General features: G+C 31.7%; 1 protein-coding gene across 4 annotated transcripts in view; it reads left to right on the forward strand.

The window, feature by feature from the left end:
• Positions 1–17,848, forward strand: part of LOC143250909 (zinc finger protein ZFAT-like) — a 51,879-nt gene extending 34,031 nt beyond the window's left edge. For all 4 annotated transcript variants that reach the window (XM_076502082.1, XM_076502083.1, XM_076502084.1 and 1 more), the window contains exons 10-17: positions 245–862; positions 3,899–4,135; positions 5,372–5,599; positions 11,077–11,357; positions 13,234–13,390; positions 14,372–14,524; positions 16,120–16,311; positions 17,076–17,848. In XM_076502082.1, coding sequence (XP_076358197.1) covers positions 245–862; positions 3,899–4,135; positions 5,372–5,599; positions 11,077–11,357; positions 13,234–13,390; positions 14,372–14,524; positions 16,120–16,311; positions 17,076–17,495 — 2,286 coding nt within the window. In that variant the 3' untranslated portion in view covers positions 17,496–17,848. The remainder of the gene's footprint in view (positions 1–244; positions 863–3,898; positions 4,136–5,371; positions 5,600–11,076; positions 11,358–13,233; positions 13,391–14,371; positions 14,525–16,119; positions 16,312–17,075) is intronic.
• The last annotated feature ends 4,320 nt before the right edge of the window (positions 17,849–22,168 follow it).

Here is a 22,168-nt window from a genome sequence, read left to right on the forward strand (position 1 = left end):
TATTTAATTCCATACATGTATTTAGATTTAAATATTAGATGGAAGTATGTGGAATGAAAATGTGTGGATTTTGGATGTAAGAATGTTTTAATTATAAAAAGTATAATATGGAGACTCTACTTTAGTTAAGGAATAATATTGTTTGAGAGTTGTGTAAATACTAAATATCTTTTTATCATTATGAAGGACCATAAGCTTTCTTTTTTTGTCATTCATTGTAGTATATGTTTAATTTTGATTACAGGCAATCCACAATAATACTCGCTACAAGTGTAAGCTCTGTCATAATGATTACAACACTATCAAGTCATTAATAAATCATATCAGAAAATACCACCAAGGACCGTCAGGCAAGCAGTATTTAGCACTTTTTCAAACTCAAGCTGATCGTAACATGTCTGTTCTGCATGTTTGTAATATCTGTAATAGGAAATTCAAGAAGAAAATTGACAGAGATAGGCACCTTTTTGTTCATGACATTAGAGATAATACCAGTTTTATGCAGTGCTCTCTTTGTGATTACATTGCTTCAAGACGATCCTATCTGGAAAATCACCACCGCAAGCATCGGATAGTTTACATCTGTTATGTATGTGAATCTATGTTTTTGAGCTCTGTCCTACTGAAAAATCACTTTAGTCATCACAAATTAGATATCCAGTGTAATGAGGAGACTTGCTTAAATCCACAACATCCTCAAAATCAACGAGCAACAACAGAGTCACATCAAGAAACTCAAACTTTGGATCAGTTATTTGAAGAGTCCATTAACAAAAGCTGGTACTTGCCTGAGCCTCGTGGGTCTGTTGCACAGAATCAGTATGTCAATATCCCACAAGAACTTTGTGAAGATGATGAACAGGTAAGAACTATAGCAAGTATATATGTTTTTTTGTTGTAACCTTGAAATAAGAAAATCTTCTTAAAATTACATTTCTACTTTTGAAAAATGGAGTCAGACAGTCTGGAACTATGAAACTATATGTGCTAAAACCCTAAAATTACTAAGCATATTTTTATAAAATTTTAAAAGTTTTCAGTAAATATTTAAAAAATTTGTTTTACAGAAAAAATCAAACTTTTTAACAAAGTATTTCTACTAAAAACTTGTCTGAATTTCTGAAGATCCTGAAAAGTGAAAGGTGATTTTTATGATAAAAATTAAAAAAATATTTGTTTTTGCCTTACTGTTTTGTATTTTGTTTGGAAAATTATTAGAACCTTTCAAATGAATATTAAAAGTTGTTTCTTGGTAAAATTTCATAATTTTTCTCTCATTTATTTTTGCTACCTTAACACCATACTTGATTCTCAGGCCTGTAGAGAGATCAACACTGTACAGTGAAATGAAAATTTGAAATACATAAATTGAATATAATAACCATTTTTCCTCAGCAAATATGATTTAAATAGTTCCAAACTACTTAATTTCACACTTGTAACCTTGAACGTTTTCATATGTTTGTTTTATGGTTTTATTGCAGTACTTTGTACTCTGAACAGTAAGCTGTGGTAATAAACCAGTAAGTCATAAAAGAACATATTAACAACTTCCTACAGACTATAACATAAATAATACCTGACTTCTACCTCACTTACTCTTGTGAACTTATAGATATTTCATTTTATTGAAGTCTTGTTAGGTTAAGATGGGAGGTGTCTGTTGTTTACACTTTAATTACTTTTGATACAATATATATGGCAACAGAAAAAAAACTAGGAGATGCATTATCAAATTGGGACTCATATAAATCAGAAGCTGTTTTTCTCTAAGCCTTGTTCAGTCTTACAAATTTTGATGTATGTAGCTTCAAAAAATGTTAGTCATTATATTAGAATGCTCCAAAACTACTATAAAAATATCCTTTTTTCTAATTAAGCTGTATATAGGTTAACAATTATGTTAACTGTTCAGAGAAACATGAAAATGATGACAATAAGAAACATAAAATGACTGAATAATGTTGGTGGAAAAGTTTAGATGTTTCATACAAAGGAGAATTATTCTTTATTCTAGTTATAAACATTTCCACTAGCCTTGTAAAGTTGTTTAGGAAATTATCTCAAAATTTGGAGAGGCCTTCTTGGTAGCTTTTACATATGTTTAGTTTTGTTGTCTTACAATTTTTACACTTTCTACAGCAATTCCTGTACACTGGATGTGAAAATGATATCCATTTTTCTCAATCATTTCCATATTTTTCACAGAATGTTGTTACTTTTACATAAATGAATTGTTTTCATTGAAATTGGGTCACATTGTGACGAGAGAGTTATCAATCATTCTAGAACTCAAACATAGTAATTAAAATGTTTATTGTGGTAAATGAAATGATAATTTTATCCAAGTAAGAGTGTGTTTTTTTTCTTCACGATTTGTGAATAATCTATAATCTATCAAATGTATATGTCTCACCCCTCTGATACTTTCTTCTATGACAGTACCTCGAGCAAACAACAAATGATCCTCTGTTCTATTAATACAATGTATTATTTATTGCTACTGTATTAATAATATTAATTGTGCTGTTTAGTAAATCAACTATCATGAATCTTATTCTGGTGTATTGTTTCTTATTATTTTATTATAAAGACTGTTTTGCATTGGTAACATATTGTATATATTTAGGACAAACCTAAATCTCTTAAGCCAGGTGAAACTTAAGAAATGTTACTAGGATTATGACCAAAAATATCGTTAACAATAAGGGCAGTACCAAATTAATGAAACAATGCATTCTATTCCTAAGTAAAAACATATATTTAATTAGCTCTATTTATTGCCAGATTAGTTTTGAGTTTTACATAGCTTTACTGATCACAACTTACTATTAGTTTCTCATTCTGAGTATTTCAAACCTTAACTTAAGAATCGTATCTATGAATAATATTTTCTGTATGTGATCTGTTTGAAAAGCTGTTGTCTCATTAGATAAACCAAGTAGCTTCTGACTCTGTACTTAAAGTAAACCTCTTAATAATATTCTATAGTCCCCTTACATACAAAATGGAGAATGATCAAAAATGTTTTTCTCATGTGTAAAGATATTGAGTAGAAAGTAAACCTGATAGAATGTTTTCCAGTCTCTTTGCAGATTATCTTGAAGCAGTTGTTGCCTCACTAACCAGAATACTTATTACTTCACACCTACTATATGACTTGTACTTCTTTTTTATGTATATGTGTATAAGTTCCTTGTTTTTGGCCTAGTCACTGAATGAAAATTAGGATAAAACTGGCAGACGTACCCAGCAGAAACGTTTGCTAGATGCATAAAAAATTCAGGGCTTGGGCCTACAGGCACAGGAATGTTTGCCATTTCAGTATGATATCAATTATGGTTTTTTGATTTTGGTTTTTTGAGACACCAGCTGGGGATTTGGAGCACCATCAAATAGAATTTGGACCTGGACTACGTGCAGCAATACTTAGTGATGTCTTTGGTACCCAGTAATGTCATGTCCAATGTTTTGAGCCATATCACACAATTTGTTCTGATGCAGAAGTACCCATGCTACCTTTGGCATCAACTCCATGTATTGTATTACCAATCCTCTTGCTTAGTTAAGCCTTCATTCATGGCAATAAACAGTAAAATTAAAATAGCTTCCATACTCAAATCATTCATCTGATTGCTTGCATAGTGAAAATGATTCACCCAGTTTTTCACAACAACTTTGTGACACGTGATTGACAAAAAACTGTGTTTCTAGGTTTCTCTGAAGATATTATTGTATTTGATACACTTTTGTAGATTTTATCATATGATCATCATTTTGGTACAGAGTTTATAAAACTTACAGTTTAAATTAAAGCTATGCTTCCACTTAAGTTGGTTTAAATACTTGGTGATTTGCAGTCCTGGTTTAATAAATTGTCTTTCCAATTCAATTTTAGGTGACAGCTGTCACAGAAGATGATAAAAAGCCACCTTTCAGTCTCCATGTATCATTGAATTACAAGCAACTGACAACAGCTCTGTACAGTAAAATTTTAGAAGCATTCGGTAAGGTGGAGTGCCAACACTGTGGTAAACTTTTTCATACAGTCACGGACCTGGATCCTCACTTACTAACTCATGAGGAAAATAAGCCTTTCAAGTGCTCCAAGTGTTCCTACAGTGCAGTATCAAAGGTGAGGGAACTTTTTAGTTTTTAAAATATGTTATCATAAAGAAAGATTAATAAGATACAAAGTTAAAGAAATGGTTAAAGTCATGTAACACAGTTTTCAGCATCATAATTGTATTTGAAAACTTTTATATAAAGTATACATACCTCACAGTAAACTTTTTGTCATAATTAATTTTTGTTTGTTGCTCCTATCATACGTTTCTATCAGAAAGTGTAATCTTCAAACTTATAAATAAGTTTGGTTTTCATTAAGTTTTATAAGTAAGTAGAAACTCAGTATTACCTTTATTATTATAATAGAATATGTAGCCACAATAAATACACTGGTAAACTTAGATATCTCACTTTTTTTTTCAGAATTTGTGAAGAGGAGCAGAAAAGAAAGATAATTACTATATATGGATGTAAATGATCAGATCTAGTTTCTTTGATGGGTTTTTTTTAATGTTTACAAAAACCTTTAGGGGCAGTAGGTTTGATGGAACATTTTGTAATAACTTTTTAGGCTGTTCCATCTACGGTGATTTGGTGGCATTATGTATATATATAACATTTTTGTGGTGTGTATAACTATTAAACTAAATCCTGGGAATTTATATAAGACTACTTACACTGGATGGATCTCTGTAGACTAGTGATGGAAGTGCTTTATTTGACCAGTTTTCATCCTGTGTTTCTATGAAGTTGTGTGTGGAGTTTAAGTGTGTATCACTGTAGTTCTTTTTTATTATTATTATTTGTGTCTACTCAAGAATATCATCTATAAGAGACTGCTTCAATGTACTTGAACTTTTAGATTGTATCACTTAATTTCTAAATATACATGCACTCAGGGGCACTCATCATATCTGAGCTGTAAATGGTCAGAAATTTATGGTCAGTCAAGTTGATATCATAAGCACAGTATCAGCACATAACATCCATCTGCATTGTCTTTCAAAAATTGTACACATAAAAATTGCATAGAGTGCTTTAATCTTTGGTACAGCCAAAGAAACACTTAGGGCCAACAGCTTTTTTTTTGTAAGAGTAGATTAAGTATCAGATGGAAACCACACACTGGTGTATAATTTAACTACATTCATTTAGTTGCTGCAAAGAATGAAATTTAATCAAGTTGAAGAAATCATACTTTTAAAGCATGTTCATAGAAAGGACACAAAAGTAGATTTATTTATTATTCAGAAGCTTGGAATAAATTAGTCTGATATTTTATAACTTAATTTTTCTCGATAAGGATTGCTTAAAACGACACCAAGAAACGGTTCATGAAAAGATCTCTTTCCCTTGTGAGTTTTGTGAATTTGTGGCACCATCTCGCACCTCTCTCTGGCATCACCGACAGAAACACCTGGTCTCTCAAAGCAAGTGTCCAGTCTGTGACACAGAGTTCCAGAATTTTCGTCTTCTCAAGTCACATGTTATTTTGAAACATCCAGGAATGGATAGAAATGAACTAAGAAAAGTAAGAGCACAACAATTTCTGAGTTTCCACACTTTTGTTGCATTTATAAGTGTTTACATTAATTACATGGCTATAGTCCCATCAGTGAATATCGAATTTAAGAAGATAATATGTAACAGATGATATTTAAATAACATTCTAGCATTCTCTAACTGATAATTTTAACTGTTAGAATGTCTGTTATGGAATAAATTTTCAAATTACACAAAACATATATTTTTTTTAAATTAGATAGCAAAAGTACTTATATAATTGTTTACCTTGTACATATACAAAAGTTATATGATGTGTTCTTTGTGATACAATTGTTATTTTAGTGAACACTGTTTTTTGACAAAGATTGTTACAGAAATAATTGTTAAATTCCAGGGATACTTAGTTTTTATTCCACTGGTAATGACAAAAAAGTATTGCGTTAGCAATTGGTTCTTGCTTCTAAGTGTTCTTCATAGTTTTTATATTACCTGCACATCTTATTCAATACTGGAAATATTTCTTCTTCTTCTTCTTGAGAATATTGAAGCCTAGCAGTTCCTGATATCTGTTGCAGACATTTTAACTACTCTGAATGTAATAAAAAGGATACTAATGATATATCAGTCAACAGAATATAAATATCTATACTGTGATTGTAGTTCTTGTCCTGTGTGTTTAGGTTTGTGTACTAATATTAAAAAATTTCTACAACCTTAAGTAAGATGTTTTTGGGTTTTTTTTAATCATTTTAAAGAATGTTTTTGCATTCATTTAGTCATTTTTGTATGCATTGGTAAATCAAAGTTTTCAGTTGTGTGATGATAACCTTTCTTGGCCTTAGTATCTAAGGTCATTTAACTTTCAAAGTTATCTCCTATCAACAATCTGAGACTACTTTGATTTTTATTTTGCTTGTGTCATGTGATCTGTAAGATCCATGTGAGCTGTGTGACCTTTTGCTGCTTTTTGTTTTAATTTCTTGATTATGTTTTTGTAGTAAAATGCAGTTTTTTACTTCAGTTTAATTGTTTTACGGGGATCAAAATATTACATTCCCACATTCTCAATAAATGTAACTTAGCTTAAGGATTTCACCTTTTTGGATTGGGAACATGGTATATCTGTATTCCTTCACTTATGACATGTGAAAGTGAATAATTCTGCATGGAATAAGTAAAGAAAACAGTTCATGAGGAAATGTAACCTTGCATGAGTGAGTGTAATCTTCCTAATAACTCTCCTTTGAGCAAATGTAAGGATAGAAATTTTACTATTTCTATCCTTGTTTTATTTTCAGTAATTTTAACAATTCTTCTGATGCTCACTGAGCTTAATTTGAAAGTTTGGTTTTGTTTTTTTTTACATGCATTTTGTGAGCATTTAAAAGTGCCCTGACATTAATATAACATGCTCTCATTACAGACAGGACTTCATTCTGGTGCCTTTGTTTGTATACAGTCTGTAGTCAAATAAGTGTGTAATATCCTGGCATGATTTGTTTGTATTACATCAAAACAACAGTATATTATAATCAATAAACTAGGTCACTTGTATCTGTGCATGGGAAGGTCTTAATCTTTCAAACTGAATGATATATTTAATTGTGCCCCTGTGTGATTCCATCAGCTTATTCATTATTTGTTTCCTTTCTTTTCACCACTGTTACTGCAATAAACTAGCTTATTTTTTAAATTTCAGTTCTTTTATTCATTAAACATTTGTCATCACTAACTTGAATGTACCTGGCTAGGCCTGGCCTTGGCTACATCACTGACCTTTATTCACCAAACATTTGTCATCACTTACTTGAATGTACCTGACTAAGTCTTGCCTTGGTTTCATCACTGACTTTTATTCACCAAACATTTGTCATCACTAACTTGAATGTACCTGGCTAGGCCTGGCCTTGGCTACATCACTGACTTTTATTCACCAAACATTTGTCATCACAAACTTGAATGTACCTGGCTAGGCCTGGCCTTGGCTACATCACTGACTTTTATTCACCAAACATTTGTCATCACAAACTTGAATGTACCTGGCTAGGCCTGGCCTTGGCTACATCACTGACTTTTATTCACCAAACATTTGTCATCACTAACTTGAATGTACCTGGCTAAGTCTTGCCTTGGCTACATCACTGACTTTTATTCACCAAACATTTGTCATCACAAACTTGAATGTACCTGGCTAGGCCTGGCCTTGGCTACATCACTGACCTTTATTCACCAAACATTTGTCATCACAAACTTGAATGTACCTGGCTAGGCCCAGCCTTTGCTACATCACTGTCAGAGGTTTTTTGTAACCCATTTCAACTTTAGTTACCTTTTCATAAGCTAACTTCAAATATTAATATATTTGCCACAGTATACTCAATTTGTTTGTCTATAACTTTAGACTGTTTCATTTAGCTGTACAGATCACAATGTCTACAAAAGTATGGATTGAAAGTCCTTTAATATCTATACAATTAATAGAACTTATTTGTGTAGTTCTTACAGGAATTCTACAAGTAAATAATGATCTCTATTTCATGATGACGAGAAAACCCACTTGTAGAGAAAGCACTGTGTATAGGAGCGAACAACATTTTGACCTTCTTGGGTCATCGTCAGGTTCACAAAAAAAGAAATGGTTACTGACTGATAGCTGACCACAAGCCCAAAATAAGCCAATACAAAGGAACACCTTTATACTTATATTAATAAATATATAATCCAACATCTAAGCACACCCTTAGATGTTCTTAGGTGAACATGTTGACCTAATGCAAATATATATATTTCTCCAAACTATATATACACTATATAGTTGTATATAGTGTTAATATATAATCATGTATATATTAACACTATTCTTTTGTGATGAGAAAATAAATATAAAGTAATAATTACTAAATGAAAGTGTCTATATTGGCAGTGAATTTTTAGGTCAACCATGGATGTTATTAAATGTTTATATGGCAGCCATGGCACTTGTATATTAGTGATAATTAACTTATTGTTGCAGCTGTGGTACATTGTTGTACATTATTTGTTTATATATATCATGTTTCTCAACTTACAATGATACTTTTATGTCTCCAACATGTGTGTGTATGTATGTATATATATATATGTACACACACACCCACACCACTTGTACTTCTCTACTAGTGTTAGAGATTTTAAAAGTCTAGAAATGTTTGTAGCTGCTGGGTTTTTTCTTTGGACATGCCACTGCTGACAGGATCACAGTTTTTTCTTTCTTTTTTTAACCACTGCGTAACTGAATTTAGCTATGTCGCACAAATGTCTGAAATGTTATACAAATTTCTAGGGTGTCTCCCACAACAGTATCCTTTAAACCATAGTGAAAATGCAATTGCAATGAAATAAACAAATAAGTTTAAGTTTTGAGACATAGAGCTGACATTATTTTCTCAAATAACAAATCAGTATTTTGTCTCCATGTCTAAAAGCAGTAATATTTAGTCAAAATGGGGATTTGTAGTTGGAGGAAGTAATGTCAACTCTACGAGTCAAAATGGGGATTTGTAGTTGGATGAAGTAATGTCAACTCTACGAGTCAAAATGGGGATTTGTAGTTGGATGAAGTAATGTCAACTCTACAAGTCAAAATGGGGATTTGTAGTTGGATGAAGTAATGTCAACTCTACGAGTCAAAATGGGGATTTGTAGTTGGATGAAGTAATGTCAACTCTACGAGTCAAAATGGGGATTTGTAGTCAAAATGGGGATTTGTAGTTGGAGGAAGTAATGTCAACTCTACGAGTCAAAATGGGGATTTGTAGTTGGATGAAGTAATGTCAACTCTACAATTTAAACCTTAAACTTCTTTGTTTACTTTTTTTTTGTAATTGAATTTTCACTTAGCTACCTATCTTATTTGTATAACTTTTTGAAGATCCATATTACCTCTTTTTAAATTAACAATTTTTAATTATCTTGGAAATTAAATGGGTTTGTAGGGTTTGACTCAAAGAGCCTTTGCTGTGACTTTTTCTGTGGATATAGTGGTCATAATTATTTTCTCTCTCCCTAAACTTAAACACTGTTCATGTCTTCCAACAATTTATTGAAAATACCTAGAATGTAGGAAAATGTCTTCTTTTTGTGTTTGACTCTTTTATTAGAACCATGGAAACTTTTCTCTGGCATCTTTTATGACTCTTTCTCTAGAACTGTATCCACACCTACTGCACCTTAGACATGTTTTACCTTATAGTTGCAAATGAGTTTTGAATCTGATGCTTCTGATGTCTGTCCTTCATTGTATGTGCAACCTAAACAGAAATATGCGCTGACTGTTCTTACAGTTTTCAATTATCACTGGCATCTTGAGAACCTCTGTAGGTACTATATTAAAATAACATCATAAACTGGGGAAAATGTATTAATATATTTCTACATCTACCAGAAAATAAAATGATTGCTTCTGTTCTAGTACGCATCTTGGAAAATATGTAAGAGGGTTTAAAAAACGCCAGATATATATGGCTACCAGAGATAGAATACTGTATTTAGTCTGGTTGACTGTTGTATTAGTTGTTAAGTTTTCTCATATGTAAAATTTATTATATGGCCCTTGAGGCTATAAAATATGAAGTTAATCTTCTAAAATCAACTGTGTTAAATGTTCTTGGGAATTTTAAAGTTGTTTTTCTTTTTTTCTCAACACCATTTACTTTTTATATTATAGATTTTAATCTTTTAACTTTATTTATATTTGATTGATTAAACCCAGATTGATGGTTTTGAGTTGGCTTAAAAGAACTAAGTTGTGCATTTGGACTTGTTTCATACAAATAAATAGAAATTGAAAATTAGTATTGCTTTTATAACATTTGAAGAGCTCCTTTGAACTTGTATTATACAGAGTAGCCAAAAAATAATAGGACTCTGATGCTTCATAAATGTAATGTGTGTTGTTTCTTTCGCTCAGCAGCCCGGTATGGCCAGATAGGATAAGGTGTGCGACTTGTAATCTGAGGGTCGTGGGTTCGCATCCCCATTGCACCAAACATGCTCGCCTCCTCAGCTGTGGGGTCATTATAATGTGATGGTCAATCCCACTATTCATTGGTAAAAAAGTAGCCCAAGAGTTGGCGATGGGTGATGGTGACTAGCTGCTTTCCCTTTAGTCTTGCACTGCTAAATTAGGGGCAGCTAGTGCAGATAGCCCTCGAGTAGCTTTGCAAAATTCAAAACAAACAAACAAACAATCTTTCACTCAATACAGGAGAGATGGCAAGAGCAAGTTCTGTGGATGAATAAATCTCTGTACAGAGCTATTTAATTTTCATTTGTGTTTGCAGTGTGTTATATGAATAAAAATTATTATTAAGAATTACAATTCTTCTATGCATGTTATACAGTCCTATTACTTTTGGTTTTTCTGTGATTTTTATTATTTTCTAAATGTTTGCATCTGTGTGTTTTTGTATGGTATATGTATAATATTGTTTTAATATTATTTTGCTGCTTCATGGACTTCAGCTTCTGGGGACAAGCAAAAAAGTGACTGGTCGTTTAGGTCGACATTCTTACAAGTGCCCTTATTGTGATCGCATCTTTCACAGATCAAGCACAGATTTACAGAAACATATGTGGATCCATGAAGGAATCAAACCTTACAAATGTACACTCTGTTCTCATGAGAGTCGCAGCAAAAACAACCTCAGGGTGCACATGCTGCGTCACACAAAAGAGAAATCTCATTTGTGTGAAGAATGCGGAAAGTCTTATAAATCAAAGACTGCTTTAAGGACCCATCTTAAGTAAGTATTTGTTCAGCAGTGTTAACTAGGGCTTAGGCTTACATCAAAATATGGCTTAACAAAAATAAAGATTTTTCCTATAACTTAAACTAAATATAACTATTAAATTGTCAACAAATTTAAACATACAGTCTGCTTATTAAGTGTTAAGTGTGTGTGGGTGTGTGTTTACATACATGTTTTTAGTTCTTGAAGTATTTTCTCTTTGTAATCCACATAATCAGTGAGCTGTTTTTCACATGGTTTACACAGTTGTGACCTTCATCCTACTGTCCAATATTTGAATATTGTATGAAATGGCTCAAATTATAATGTGTTTATGTGTATATAGGTATGGTTTGTTACTCACTATAATGCAATCTAACTAAGTCATCATGGTTACATTCCTTGTATACTTTGATGGTGCTTAAAATCCATGTGAACTAAGTCTGTTTTCTATGTGTAATGACTACTTTATATGGCCTGTGTTTGTTGAGTCTGTGTGAACTAAGTGTATTTTGTGTATGTTGCTGTATAGTACACTTGTTTGTTCAATCCACGTGAACTTCATGTTTGTAGTGACTGCTATATAGAATCCATGTAAATTTTATTGTAAAGAAATTATAGGACATAAATGTAAGTATAACTTTAAACTTAAATCTTAACATACAGGACTATTATTATTCCCAATAGTTAATTTTAACCTTAATTGTAATAGTGTATGATTAAAGCACTAAATAAAGTATTAACCCTTTCTGCACGAATTGTGAAAAATTGCACTATATAGCCCAAATAACTTTTACTTCACCTACCAATAAAATCTTTAATTTTTATATGTTTTGTCTTTACAAGCATATTTATAAACATATTACTTATATAACATGTTCTCTTTTAAAAATATATAAATTTATTGAAGTAAACCTATGTAACTAGAAGAATCCTATTTATTATGCCATATTTGAAGTGTTCTGTATTGCATAGGCCAGGTTTTTCAGAGCATCCATTGTAATACTTGCTTGTTTACTTTTGTTTTTGATAACACACTCTGCATTACTTTTTTGGATGCATATTCGAACTACTAAGCATATGTAGAATAGGAACTAAAACATGGACAGCTTTTTCAAGCTTTTGCTTGCAACCTACATTAGGATACTGGCAAAGAATTTCTCTTGAGGAGCAATTCCTTCTGAATCATGTGTTTCCACCAGTTGCTGTATGATCATTGTGATAAACTGCTTGAAAGTAAATTTTTCATTTGTGCTATTTTGGCAAGCAAGAAAACCATTTAGCAACATACTTATCAGCAAGTGTAGGTTTAGCTTCTTGAATCACGCATGGGATTTATGACTTGAGTTACAAGGCTCCAGCAACTGATCTGGTTTATCAACTCCTACCATGTATTCATTGTAGTTTTCTCTACGTATTTTTTGTAAAATTTTCTTGCTGATTATCATTCAGGCAAGACCTGCATGCAGCCGACACCACTCTGTTATTATTTCAGTCAATTACTGCATTACTTATTTAGTGGAAATTTGTAATTGGTCAATAAAAATTATGTAATTTACATTGAAGAGAATTACAAGACATTCAGTAGTGCTCTGATAAGCATAACAGAATATTTTCCTTCTTAAACATGAACCTAAGCATGATAATTCTAACAGTGGCATCACTCCAGGAATGATCGAGACTTCCCATGATTCAAACATTGGAGTCATCATAGGGTAGTGGGTAATGTGCTTTCACAGGCTTAATGTATATAGTTATGGACCTGAATGTGACATTTTTGGTGTCTTTATTGTTCAGTAAGAAAACAAGAAATGTACAGTTCCATAAAAGAACAAATATGGAATGTATGTTTGGCTAGTTCATAGTCTTGGCTGGTATTATTTTGTTTCAGGACACACACACAAGGAAATATTTTCACATGTGACCACTGTGACTATAGCGCCTCTCAGAAAAGTCATCTGTGGAAACACTTAGAGACCCATAATGTGGTGCACCAGTACACTTGTGAACACTGTGACTACTCCTCCAACACAGTTGGTTATATGAAGGTGAGAAGTATAGAAGTCAGTTGTCATATGTTCATGACAACCTTGTTAATGTCTACATTATCTAATGTAAGATGATTTACTACACTTCAACCTCTGTAATATCTAATACATTGTTTACTGCAGTTCAACCTCTGTAATATCTAATGTACGATGATCTACTACACTTCAACATCTGTAATACCTTATGTATGATCTACTACACTTCAACATCTGTAATACCTTATGTATGATCTACTACACTTCAACATCTGTAATACCTTATGTATGATCTACTACACTTCAACATCTGTAATACCTTATGTATGATCTACTACACTTCAACATCTGTAATACCTTATGTATGATCTACTACACTTCAACATCTGTAATACCTAATGTATTTTTAAGGTGTTCCTCTATTTTATTGTTGGACCACTGAAAGTTGTACTTGATTAAGGATACATTTAGAATGATTAAATGTTCTGCGGTTGGTTAGTAAATGATTGTTTTTGTATGTATCATTATGAAATGGATGGAAAACATTTATACACATCATAAATATATGAACATCACATGCTTCAAAGTCAGTATAAATAGATAGACTATACAGCAGACTTTTAATTAAAAGTTGATAAATTATAATATTGTTTCATTTTCAAATAATAAGATTTCTTTTATCTGACCCACTATTAGTTATCTTGGGGGCATTTTTGTTTTGAATGGTGTGTTTTCATATATAGGAATGTTGTTTTTAATGTGCATGTACGTATATACATTTTCAGTAAAATAAAAATTATTACTGTCCCTCACTCCCAGTACAAGTAATGTTGATTTAACACATGCACATGTATATTTACACTTTCTATAAAAAAATATGAACCATCAGTCGATTGTGAATAGTTGTTTCCAACATAGGTCTACTAGTGTGAATTACAATTAATATATAATATATAACACCTAAATAGTCCAGTAATTGCTTTTTTTTTATATATATAAACAAAGGCTCACTATAGCAGACATCATAAAGGGGCAATATATAATGAAAATTCCAGTTTTTCCATGCCAGAAATATTAGAAAATCAAGAACGAGTCTTTAAGTGTGTTAGTTGTTCTTATCTTTTTGGGAATATATCGGACTTAAAACATCATCTGCAGGTAAGTCTATTTAGTTAGTTTTGTTCTGAATCAGTTTGTGCTACTGTTTTGTTTAAAACTTAAACTGTGAGTTGCATTTCTTAATATGTTATTGAATAAAGTATGTATTTGAGAGAGAGAACATTTTAAAAGTTGAAGTTCTTTAATTAACATTTAGATTACAGACTTAATTTTTTGCTTTTCATTACTGGTAGGATTCGTGTGTAACTTCATATTGAGTAATTGTATTTCATTGTTGTAACCTGGACAATATTATTAAATGCATCATTGTACATTGTTCATGGTTGTTTTTGAGTTTATTTGATTACATAGCAAAACACAAAAGCTATATTCCGATTGACACACAATCGTTTTACTATGGCTTATATGAAGCCTCATTTTCTACTATATGTTTATAACTGTGTGAAAGTCGTGTATGTAGTTTAATGTTATGTGGCAGGCATGACACATGTACCTTAGTGATTATTAACTAACTATTGCAAGTCTACTGATGTCACATCATGTGTTTATGTATACGATTCCTGCTCTTTTGAACATAATGCTGCTGACAGGATCACAGTTTTTTTATTTTTGTTTTTTTACCATTGCATGATTGGTTTTTAGTCATGTTACAAAAACAAATCTCAAAATGTTATACAAATGTTTAGGGTGTCTCCCACTACATGATTTAGTTTAGCCATGTTATACAAATGTCTAGGTTGTCTTCTGCAACAGAAATTTTTAAGCTATATTGAAAATGAAGTTGCAAAAAAGTAAACAAACAAGTTTAAGGTTTGAGACTTAGAGTTGACATTATTTTATCAGGCTATAAGTCCCTCTCTGGACTCTGTTAAGTTATATTATTTGTGTGAATTCATTTATTTTCTGTGTGAAATAACATGGAGGACATCACTAGTAGTTAACAGGATTAACTATAATATCTATATTATGTTTGTTTAAATATTTTATGTTTTTTATGTTGTTAACATTCGTGCATAAATTAAAAAATTCATCGACTTGGTATACAAATAGTTTAAAAAACATGCTTAAAATGACATTGGAGTCATCAGTAATTCTAGGGTTAAAATATCTACAACAGGCTAGAAGATACAGGTGTTGGGTAAATGCTTGACTTCTTGTAAAATTGTAATTAAACATAAATTTAGAATATATGGGTTAATTATTGTTTTACAGTGTTTCAAACTTTTTTTTTTGTAGAAGTTAATATTTTTGTTTGAAACTTAAAATTATATAACATTAAAATTTGTATGATAAACTATGTTTTGATGCTAAGTTTATTAACACACATTGATAATAAAGTTGTTTAATTAAATTCTGAATGTAACTATGAAGAGTTGTGACATGCAAATGTTGACCCTGTTCATACACATACTGTTTATAAGTTTTATGTTTACCAAGCATTGTAGTATGCAATTTTTTCTGATAAGTAATGTTAGGATGGGAAAAGATCATGTGGCCAAAACATAATTTAAAAAAAAATGTAGTTTTTATGTGGCACTTTTTTTTTCACGTCATACTTTTCTCATCTTCATAAGTATGTAGTGAAATTTTCAGAATTGGCCAAATTGTCTACTCTTCTCCATGATTATTCCTAGGTACACCATGGACTTTCTGTGGATAAAGTGGAATTTACAGTTAGTGAAGAACCTCTTCAAGTGACACTGAATGATAATCCTGAACTTCAAACCCTTTCAAACTCTAACAAAGTCCTGTCCGAAGAGCCTTTGGTGCCTCAGCATGTTCAGATGGTTGAGTGTGAGCAGCCTGCACACAGTGAAGAGGAACAGGTAAAGTTGTACAAGTGTGGTCTTTTTATTATGTTGTAAATATAAAAATGATGCTTTAACTGATGTCTCAAACAAATCTTTAGCTAGATCATCTGGAGAATGATTGATTTGATGTGTATTTAAGTAACAGTTTTAAAATTAATTTGTCTAAGCAACTATAGACATTGAACGTAGAATTCCCATAACTTCAGAAAATAAGGTCAGAAGTGAGAAATTAAGCTTTAGTGATAGTGTTTAAATTCAATTAGTGTTTGTTTATTTTTTAAAGTTTCTACTTAGTGTAATTAATCTCATCACCTACCTTTCAGTGCCCTGCTCACTCAAACGTTTATGCTTGGGCGGGCCACATCAAACATCTACTACTTGAAACCATGTAATACTTTTATAAATGTCTGACACAAAGATACACATATTTATTTAACAATTTATACATATCATACAACACATATCTAATTTAAAAGCTGTTACTGGAAAGTGTGCTGGTGTTTTTGTAATTGTTTACAGGTAAATACTGCTTTAATTACTGAAAACACTGACATTACTTCTCATGACCACTGGTTGCTTTTACTAAAGATAACAGTTCTATGTTAAGCATAGTTCTTAGCAGTTTATTACCTTACAAAACCACTTGAACCTAGCAAAAAAGGTCTTTTTCATATGCAGAAGGTTTTTTAGTATTTCTGTTTATTATTATTTAGAATATTTATTTGAAACTAAGCATTACTTGCAAAGTATACCTGAGATCTTATCCCATCCTTCTTTAGAAACTCCACTTGAACTTACCAGATGGAGAAATGGATGAAAGAACAGCTTCTGCTCTCCATATAATTCAGCAGATTTTCCATCAGGGGGCACTGAACTCCCACGTTACAGTTGAAGCTGTTGACGGAGAAAATTTGATCACTTTAAACCCAGACACTATTATTGTTCAGAATGGTGATGGAGAGCTGGTGTTTAATGGGGACACAGGTGGTCAATATGTTATTCAGTATGTGACTGATGTGTCTCAGATGTGTGAAGACAACTTTATTCTCACACAAGAGAATGGCAAAAGTGATTCTGTATCTGACTCTCATACCATTGTTGCTTCCGACCCTTGTGAACTATATACCTCCACGTCTGATGAAAACAAAACTTTCTCAGAACTACAGTCACAAGTTTTCACTGTAGCAGAAAATACATAGTCATATTTTTTGCTATATATGAAAAATGCTAGACTCAAAACATCATTTAGGAAAATTCGTACAGAAATAAATCTCTATAAACAGTGAATTGAAATAATATACAGATGGAGGTAAAATTGCATGTGCAAAACTTTCTTCCGGTCAGTGCAATTTCTCACAGCGTTGGTGTTCACTGTGAATATGTATAACAGTGTCTTACATATATATAATCAGGTCTTAAACAGAGATAAGTTAATAATTAATTGTACAGCTAACACAATTGTATGTACATACTACATAGAGATAAGAAATTAATTATAACTACTTGTGTTTTGCTTCAAGAAGTAATGAATTAAAAAGTAATTCTGAAAGTACGTTTGTTTTGTACTGATTTTCTGAAGCATGGAGAAAAGAAAAAACTGAACATATAACACTATATAAATTGTTTTGCTTAGTATGCTTTGAGAGCATGTACAAATGTTTTACAAGATTACTTGTGAGCCTTTACTCAAGATACATATTGCTCTGAAGTTTTTTGTATTTGTGGGTTGTCAGTTAAAAAAAAAGTGTCATAATTTTTGGCCTTACAGAATGTCGGCCACAATTTCTTAAGTTTAATGTTCAGTAAGTAACCTCTAATTCTTTTAAAGTGACAGGGAATGTTCTCCCATGAGCTGTTGTTTCTCGGAATAAAATATCTTAAAACTTTGAAATTATGTACTGTAAACTGCTAGTTCTTTCATAGGTTAACTGTGGGCAAACTTAAAAATCCAGCTAGGCACTGAACTTTTTTATGAACAGCATTATTTGAAGCTAGAACTTTTAACAATTGTAATGCTTCTTGATGCAGTCAGCTTTTGATAATGCGATATGTATACACACATTCAGTATGTAAGGTTGATAATTAATAACATCATATACTTTATATTACCCTCTAGTAGTAACAGTTTTAACTCTTAAATATACTCTGATGATCCTAAAGGACCTGAAGTATACATTACAATCTTGTTTTTATTAGAGCTAAAGGACCCTTTTCAGACATTAAATACAACATACAGTTTCCACTTTCATATATCTTACACTCTTTCTGCTGTGGATGAATAAACATCAGCTGTAATGCCATTAATTCCCAAATTAGAGTCCTGAGTTGAAGGTTTTTCTGTCGCTACCTACCTACCTAATAGCATAAACAGATAACAATTAAAAAAAATTTAATAATTATTAACAAGTATTACTTCTATTAAAGTTAATAAAACTGCCAGAGGTAAAACAACATCCATCTGGCAAGGTTAGACACCAGTTCAGTATTGAGGTTTAGCTATATATTCCACAGTAACACACTTTATTGATGATGTCTGTAAGACAGACTTTAATGTGTTTCATTTACTTGATGGTTCTGTAACTTTACTTTTTGATCAGAATTACAAACGAAATTTGATAACTTGTCTAACATGTAATTTTTGACTTACTATTGTGACCACTTTAGAAACTCAGATTATAAAACATCCAGACTGTGAGTTGATAATCCATGATGACCCACTTGTAGAGAAAAATATATACGTAGAAACGGCTGGTATGGGTTGAGATATTTTGTGTATGTGTGAACCTGATGATGACCGAAGAAGGAAGGTCGAAACATTGTTTGCCCCTCTACATTAAAAAAAATGTCTTAACCCATACCAGCCATTTTTACATATATATTAGACTGTAAGTTGAGGTTTATATACCCCTTTTTGTTTTAATAAGGTGTTCAAGAAATTTAATTATCAAGATAATAATACTACTGAAGTAATTTTTCTCACCATATTAAGGATCTAGTTAGTAATACCATCAAAACTAAGTTTAACAAAAGTGAAAACACATGACATCAAATGTTATCAACCATATGTGTTGAAATAATCTAGCTTGTAAAAATTATACTACAACTACCAAACTTTTGGAATATATTTTCTCATAAAGTACATGTAAGAAATATGCAAGAATATTTCTGGTCAGATATGTAAAGGTCCAACTAGAGAAATTTGCTATAATGACACACTTTAATAAATCATTTTCTAATATGAGTGTGATCTTTTAACTAATCAAAGCTGTATGGTGTATATTCCCAACGTTTATTTTCTCAAAGTGAGAGCAAGTTGTTTTTGTGGAATCCATATCACCAACTTATCCCATAAGCAGGAATCCACAACATTCAAGACAGAAAAAAGAAGTCTTAGTGGAATTTTTATTTTTTTACTCTATGGCATTATGACAAAGTTGAATTTTGTGTATTATTACTCCATACTTACTGAAAATAATCTCCTAAATAATTTAGAAAATTGCTATTACCTCTCTTAACTAAGGTTCTGTTTGGAAAGTTTATTTTTATGCAAGTATTTGAAACTTGCAAAAGATACTGGTTATGTTTTATTCAGGGCTAGACTTGGTTCTATTATAAGCTGCAGGACTCCAATTTATGTTCACCACTGGCATCTGTAAAACATATTTTTAAATGTTCAACATGAGTGCTGGAGATTTTGTACCAAAAATATTTGCCATCTTCTTGCTAACACATAAGACACCTACAACTGTATCAGACTATTGGATATGAAATATCACAAGAAAAAGATGTACTTGTTTAATTATTAATCAAAATAAGTTCCTTTAGACTCGCTACACTTCTGCCAATGAGTTGTAAATTTATAAATGTCTTCTTTAAAGAATTGGGTGTCCTTTGATGCAATGAAGTCTTCAAAGGCTCTTTCAGTTGATCTTTGGTTTGCAAACTTTTTTCCATAAAAAAAATGTCCAAATGTTTAAAAAGTGATAATCTGTAATGGAAGTATGGTAGATGAGGTAAACTTTCACACTACAGTTCATTTAGTTTTTGGACAGTAGCATACAAGATATGAGTTAGAGCATTGTCATGAACCAGTATGGGTCCACTGTGATTGACTATTATTGGATATTTCAATGACAACTTTTGATACATAATTTCAAGTTCTCAACAATATTTTTCTGCTATAATTGTTTCTCCTGGGCTGAATAATGGATAACAGCTATGGATGACCACCAAACACTGACCATAAGCTTCTTAGAGCAAACAGCTGGTTTAAGTGCTTTTCCATAGTCAAGCTGCTGTCCAGTTCACCGTTGATTGTTGTAAAGAACCCATTTTTCATCACAGGTGACAATTCTATGGAGAGACAGGTCTATTTTATTATGTGTAAGGAGTGAGGAACAAATTTCAACTTACCATGTTTGATGATTTTCAGTCAAACTGTGAGGTAACATTTAGAGAGCTTTTCACCTTACAAGTTGCTAAACCAACACTGTGTTATGTGCTCATCAGCTGTCCCATCACTAAATACATGATTTATATTACGAGCTGCTGTCAAAGTATTGTGATCAAGCTTGAACTCGTACAAGGAAATTACACGAATATCAATTCTATCCATGGTGACAAAAGTCAATATAACTGTGATTTAGTTTCTGAAATAAGACAAAGTGAGCTTGAAATGAACCAGACAATATACTATGTTATTCTGACAAATTTATGATAATTCTCTTTTAGCCATTAACAATTGAGTTTTAAATATGCAAATCCAACATTTCAAGGGAATGTGCTTGGAGAAATCAACAAGTCAAGACATACTTTAAACTGTATTTAACAAGACTAATAATGAGAGTTGAACTATTAAAGTGAATACAACTTCAAAAACACTACCTAGAGAATTGTTTTATCATAATAAAATTACCAGATAGAAATTTGATGGCATCAAGTAATGTAACTCACCCAGACAATTTTAATAGGATAAAATTTAGTCTCGACTACTTTTCAATGCAGGATAGAAAGAAACTGTCTCTCAGCTGGTTCCATCATATAAGACATTCTTAAGAGTTAGTTATCTAAATGAAAAGCTAAAAGATTCGTTTTTAAGGCTAAAATAAATACAAAGGTTATGAAAAATTAAACTCTTTCTTTCCTGTGCTTGAAGCACCATAATTTTAACAACAGAAATCATGGGAACCAGCTGCTGCCATTTTATAAATTAAGTTCTATTTTTTGTAGTATATAAGTAATATTACTAATTTCAAGTAAAGCTGATTTTGTATGGTTCATTCAGGACACACAGAAAAGTGACCACCCCTTGATTTCTCTACATAAAAAACTGTTCTTGTTGATGAGGGCATTAGACTTGAAAAAAAAATCCATTTTCATGCTCAGAATTTATAGACTTACTTCACAGAAATACAACTATAATCATTGCCAATACCCATCCTGACTATATTTTTTAAAACAATGTCCAGTGTGAGAACAATTTTGATCAACATTACTGTTTATTTTACCAACTTTTTTCTTGCACACATAAGCAATATGAAAATTAAACATGAATACAGAATGAAGGGCACATTTGGTGCATTGGGTATTTGAACCCATGACCCTAAGATTACAAGTTGAGCACCCTAGCCACTTGACCATGCCCAACCATTAATATAAACATTGATAAAATTTTAAGCATGTATTAGCTATTACATGATCAAATTATGGGCACTGTATTACTTGTTTGAGACTCCTGCATACTTCTATTCACTTTTGTACACATTATGCAGGGTTGTAGGAATGCTCAGATGCTTTTAACTCACAAGGAAGTCACATCTCTTCAAAAAATTTTGTACTTTGAATAGTGATTGTTGTGAAGTAGATGTTTCTA

The sequence above is a fragment of the Tachypleus tridentatus genome, chromosome 5 (genome assembly GCF_004210375.1).
Source record: "Tachypleus tridentatus isolate NWPU-2018 chromosome 5, ASM421037v1, whole genome shotgun sequence".
In the NCBI taxonomy this organism is placed as follows: Eukaryota; Metazoa; Arthropoda; class Merostomata; order Xiphosura; family Limulidae; genus Tachypleus; species Tachypleus tridentatus.